Raw genomic sequence first — 6000 nt, 5'->3', positions numbered from 1 at the left:
CTTTGCAGTAATGGAAAGAGAAAAGGAACAAATTCTCCTACCAATGGCATTTCCGTAAAATTCCACAATAACGATGCCTTACTTCGGGTTAAAGCTCCTCTTCTCCTTGATTCGGAACGATTCTCTCCGGCAAAAAATTGCTCACTCGGCACCCGGCACGCTGCTTCAACTCGCTCTGCTCAGCTCAGCTCAGCTCAGTCAGAATCGCGCCCGCCAACCAACCAACGACAACCGGAATCTCTCCACAGAAACCAACCAGATCTCGCCACGTCGGCGCCCGCGTCCCCAAGTGCTTCCTGCTGACGTGTCCACGCTCCTCTCTCTCCCCCCACAGCTTCGCCTTTTAATCCCACTCCGGTCCCTCCTCCGCTCTCATTACTCTCGCAACAGTCAAAACACAAGACCCTCTGAAAATCTCTCTCTCTCTCTCTCTCTCTCTCCACTCAAACTAGAACAGTTTAGGCCAAAGCCAAATCCCGTACAGTCTCCGTTCGGAAATGGCCGAATCGTGCGCTCGGAAGCTCGTCGTGGAGGTCTGCCACGCCAAGAACTTGATGCCCAAGGACGGCCAGGGCACGGCGAGCGCGTACGCCATGGTCGACTTCGACGGCCAGCGGCGGCGGACGAAGACCAAGTTCCGGGACCTGAATCCGCAGTGGGACGAGAGGATGGAGTTCCCGGTCGACGATGCGGAGTCCATGCCCTCGGAGATGCTGGAGATCAATCTTTACAACGACAAGAAGACCGGCAAGCGCAGCACCTTCCTCGGCAAAGTGAAGATCGCCGGGAGCGCCTTCGTCAAGTCGGGGTCGGAGGCGCTCGTCTACTACCCGCTGGAGAAAAGGAGCGTCTTCTCGCAGATCAAAGGCGAGCTCGGGCTCAAGGTCTTCTACATCGACGAGGATCCCCCAGCGGCCGCGGAGGCGGATCCACCTGCGGAGAAGGAAGGCAATGGCGAAGTGGAGAAGAAGGAAGAGGATAAGCCTAAAGAGGCAGAGAAAAAGGAAGACGAGAAGCCGGCAGAGACGCCGCCGGAGAACACGAAGGCAGACGAAGCTCCGGCGACAGCTCCGCCGGCGGCCGCAGTGGAGAATCCGCCGATTGCGCACTCGGAGAAGCTAAAGCATTTGAAGGAGAGGCCGGAGAACGGGAAAGCGGCTGTAAACGACCTCGAGCTTCGGTCTCTGTCGGGCGATCGGAGCCGCCGGAGCGCGTACGATCTGGTAGATAGCATGCCCTTCCTCTACGTGCGCGTGGTGAAATCCAAGCGCGGAGACGCCGATTCGAAATCGCCTGTGTATGCCAATCTCGTGATCGGCACTCACGCTGTGAAAACGAAGAGCCAGAGCGACAACAAGGAATGGGATCAAGTCTTTGCATTCGACAAAGAAGGATTAAACTCGACGCATTTGGAGGTCTCTGTGTGGATCGAAGAGAAGAAGGAAGGTGATCAGACGGTCGAGACTTGCTTGGGAACGGTCTCGTTCGATCTGCAGGAAGTGCCGAAGCGAGTGCCGCCGGACAGCCCGCTGGCTCCGCAGTGGTACACTCTTGAGTCAGAGAAGTCGCCGCCGCCGGTAAATGACGTCATGCTCGCCGCGTGGTTTGGGACCCAGGCGGACGAGGCTTTCCAGGAGGCCTGGCAGTCGGATTCGGGCGGGCTGATTCCCGAGACCCGAGCCAAGGTGTACCTGGCTCCCAAGCTGTGGTACCTGAGGCTAACGGTTATCCAGACCCAGGACCTGCAGTTAGGTTTGGGGCCCGAGCCTAAGGTTAAGACTCCGGAGCTCTACGTGAAAGGTCAACTCGGCGCGCAGATCTTCAAGACGAGCCGGACCTCGGCTGGCTCGTTGTCGTCTGGCTCGTCTAACCCGACGTGGAACGAGGATCTCGTCTTCGTCGCTGCCGAGCCATTCGAGCCGTTTCTGGTGATCACGGTGGAGGACGCGACGAACGGGCTGTCTGTGGGCCAGGCCAAAGTACACGTGCCGAGCGTCGAGAGGTGGACAGACGATTCCACGGAGGCAAGGTCGAAGTGGTTCAACTTAGCCGGGGATGAGAGCAAGCCGTACACAGGGAGGATCCACGTGAGAGCGTGCCTGGAAGGTGGATATCACGTGCTCGACGAGGCGGCTCACGTGACCAGCGATGTCCGAGCCTCGGCTAAGCAGCTGGCGAGAGCTCCGATTGGTCTGCTCGAGGTGGGCATCCGAGGAGCGACCAACTTGTTGCCGGTGAAGACCAAAGACGGAACTCGCGGGACAACGGATGCTTATGTGGTGGCCAAGTATGGGCCCAAGTGGGTTCGGACGCGAACCATCCTCGACCGGTTTAACCCGCGATGGAATGAGCAATACACCTGGGACGTGTACGATCCGTGCACGGTGCTCACAATTGGCGTCTTCGACAACGGGAGGTACAAGCGTGACGATGCGGGTAAACCCGGAAAAGATTTGAGAATCGGCAAAATACGCGTCCGGCTATCGACGCTCGACACAAACCGCGTCTACATGAACTCATACTCGCTGTCCATGCTGCTACCTGGTGGAGCCAGGAAGATGGGAGAGATCGAGATCGCTGTACGATTTTCATGCTCTTCATGGCTCAGCTTGATCCAGGCCTACACGACGCCGATGCTCCCTAGGATGCACCACGTGCGCCCGCTAGGCCCGGCACAGCAAGACATGCTCAGGCACACGGCAATGCGGGTTGTGACAGCCCGGCTGGCCCGGTCCGAGCCACCGCTCGGGCAGGAGGTGGTCCAGTACGTGCTGGACTCGGATACACACGTGTGGAGCATGAGGCGGAGCAAGGCCAACTGGTTCCGGGTGGTGGGCTGCCTGTCCTGCGTGGCAATGTTCGGCCGGTGGCTCGATGGGATCCGGACGTGGGCCCACCCGCCCACCACCGTGCTCATGCACGTGCTGCTCGTGGCCGTCGTGCTGTGCCCGCACCTGGTGATCCCCACCGTGTTCATGTACGCCTTCCTGATCCTGATCCTGAGGTTCCGGTACCGCCACCGGGCCGCCCCAAACAGCATGGACCCAAGGCTGTCCTACGCGGAAGTGGTAGGCCCCGACGAGCTCGACGAGGAGTTCGACGGGTTCCCGACGACGCGGCCTTCCGAAGTGGTCCGCATCCGGTACGACCGGCTGCGGGCCCTAGCGGGGCGGGCCCAGACCCTCCTCGGGGACGTGGCTGCCCAGGGGGAGCGCCTGGACGCGCTCTTCAGCTGGCGGGACCCTCGCGCGACGGGGCTGTTCGTGGCGTTCTGCCTGGTGGCGTCGCTGGGGTTCTACGTGGTGCCATTCAAGGTCTTCCTCCTGGGGTCGGGGTTCTACTACCTGCGGCACCCCAGGTTCCGGGACGACATGCCGTCCGTCCCGGTCAACTTCTTCCGGCGGCTTCCGTCGCTCTCCGATCAGATGCTCTAGTCAAACGAACCACCGGAACACGTGTTAGCTTGGGGGATTAATTTCTTGAAATTACTAATTATTTTTTTATACTCTTTTCGCTTTTTACGGGGTTCGATGAAAAATCGAAGTTGGGCGAGAAAAGTTTTTTTGTTGGGAAAAGCGCCCAAAGTGGGTAATGTGACCGTTGCTGGATTTTATGTGGGCCCATATTACTTCATCCTAAATCTTGGGACAAGCATCGGGCTTGTGCCATTTTTCACAAAAGCAAATATGGATATTTTCTTTTCCTTTTTTTTTCCTGCTTTTTTTTATTATTTTAAAATGCGTAGTGACCGTTGCACGGGCGAGCCTACCGAGCTCCTCCACTTTCGTTCCTCTTTCGAAGTCCACTTTGAGATTTCGGTCGGTTTCTAGAAAGTCCCATGGAATTCGAAGCTTCGGCTATTTTTTTTTTATCTCTGGTTCAAGTCAATGGCCACCAAGAGGCCAAAAAAAAAAAAAAAAAAAAAGAAGAAGTAGGAGAAGCAGCGATCAGACATTTGAGATTTCGGTCGGTTTCTTGCTTGCAAGCTGCTACCAAGTAAGTATGCATAAGTATACATAAGTCACTTTGAGATTTCGGTCGGTTTCTTGCTTGCAAGCTGCTACCAAGTAAGTATGCATAAGTCAGATTGTGATAATGACTAAGGAAACTACCTCGACCCTATCGTTTTTTTCTTTTTTCTTTTTTGGGGTGGGGGTGGTGGGTTGGTGGGGGTGGTTTCACGTCGAGATCCTATTGGGTTACGCGATGCATTTACCTAAGGATGCTGACCCATCAACGGAAATCCAATCATTGAGCTGCGAAAAAGCTGATTATGTGTACATCGGATACGATGATTTGAATTTTTGTGGTTTTGGCTTTGTCGGAACAGGGGAATGAAACTTCTATCGACGATTGGCGGGCACGAGGGCACATGAGATTTTCCGGTTGGGATGTCTTCGTTTTCGGCTTGCTCCGCCGAGGGTCATCAAAAGGGCGTTGAATGCATGAGCTTCTCGTGACTTAAAGAGGGTACGTACGACGATGGAAGCGTCTGACCAAACGAGATGGACCGTGTAACTGAAATTAAGAGGAGGCAATGAATGAAGCCACGAGCAGATTCGGCATCTGGCGGTGCGCGAAAAGGCCTTCTTCCTGCTCGAACAGCCGCGAGGCCCATGACTAATGCCACGATAAGGGGCGTGGCGTGGGGTTCATGAGGAAGAAGCGTTCGAAACGCATGGACCTTTTCCCTTTTCTCGCTTGTTTTTTTTTCGTAAGGAACACGTTCTCTCCCATCGGATCCCGATCGCATTCTCGCAGCTGGATTCGCCAGGTCTTTATACACATTCGGCACGCAATGGGAACGACTTGAAGAAAGTCCGCGTCTTTAACAAGGAAAAATGTACCCAGTTACTTCCCGAGGTTGTTGTTGCGGGAAGAGCGATCATCGATCATCGACACTTTAAGGATCCGGTCCGTGAAAACGTATCAGAGAATAGTGGTGTCATTTTCCAACACTAGTATCAGTAGCATCCGACGTTGGCCCTTCGAGCAACCATGTGAGATCGCCATGGCGAAGGACTGGCGAACCGGAGCGTGATGCCGTCGGAGTACCGAAAAAAGCTCGTGAAGTTGCCCAATTCACGAGTTGGGAAGGGGGGAAAAAGGGATGGATCAATTCGAGTGGTCATTTTCCTTTGTGGGCAATCGAGAGGGAACTAGTGATCTACGAGGAAAGACGATGATACGTTAAGGTATCTACAAATGAAGTATCTGTCATTTTCGCTTCCTTTTCAGAGTATTACCCACTAATAATCTACACCATTACATTTATTTTTTTCCTGGTCCGTGTGTTGACCTTAGAGAAAGATGGTTTATATTCACGGTCCATGGCAATTTTTACGGGAGAAGTGTCAAAAAAATCCTCAATCTATTACATTAGTGTCAATTTAGTCATAAACCTTTTGTATTGGTGCTAATTAAGTCTTAAACCTTTTGTTGGTGCTAATTTAGTCATAAACCTTCAGTATTGTTGCCATTTCCGTCCTAAATCTTTTATATTTATTCCAATTGAATTAATCCGATCAATTTTGATCAAAAATTGCCGATGTGGACATTGATTGTCCTACATGGCACGACTAGCGCTAACTTGGATATTTTTTAATATTATTTTAATATTTTAAATAATTTTTTAAGTATTTTTTTTCAAATTTTTTTAAAAATTATTTAAAATATAAAAAAAATTAAAAAAGTATTCACGTTAGCGCCAACCGTGCCACTTAGGATAATTGACGTCCACGCCAATGATTTCCAATCAAAATTGACCGAATTGACTCAATTGACATAAATGTAAAATTTTTAGGACTAAATTGGTACTATTATAAAATGTTTAAGACTGAATTGTCATTAATAAAAAGGTTTAGGACTTAAATGGCATTAATACAAAAGGTTTAGGACTGAATTGGCATCAACTGAATTGATATTAATGCAATAGGTTTATGACTTTTTTCTTTTTGGACACTTTTCCCCAATTTTCACCAGTCTGAAAATTAATCATTG

General features: G+C 51.9%; 1 protein-coding gene across 1 annotated transcript; it reads left to right on the top strand.

Moving 5' to 3' along the window:
- Positions 1 to 371: 371 nt before the first annotated feature.
- Positions 372 to 3538, top strand: LOC115737841 (FT-interacting protein 3). Its single transcript, XM_030670204.2, has one exon. The coding sequence runs from the start codon at positions 498 to 500 to the stop codon at positions 3432 to 3434; it is 2937 nt and encodes a 978-aa protein (XP_030526064.2). The 5' UTR covers positions 372 to 497; the 3' UTR covers positions 3435 to 3538.
- Positions 3539 to 6000: the final 2462 nt, after the last annotated feature.

This window comes from Rhodamnia argentea, chromosome 7 (assembly GCF_020921035.1).
Source record: "Rhodamnia argentea isolate NSW1041297 chromosome 7, ASM2092103v1, whole genome shotgun sequence".
In the NCBI taxonomy this organism is placed as follows: Eukaryota; Viridiplantae; Streptophyta; class Magnoliopsida; order Myrtales; family Myrtaceae; genus Rhodamnia; species Rhodamnia argentea.
Note: the sequence above shows the minus strand (reverse complement) of the source record. Positions and strands in the feature narration are given on the sequence as shown.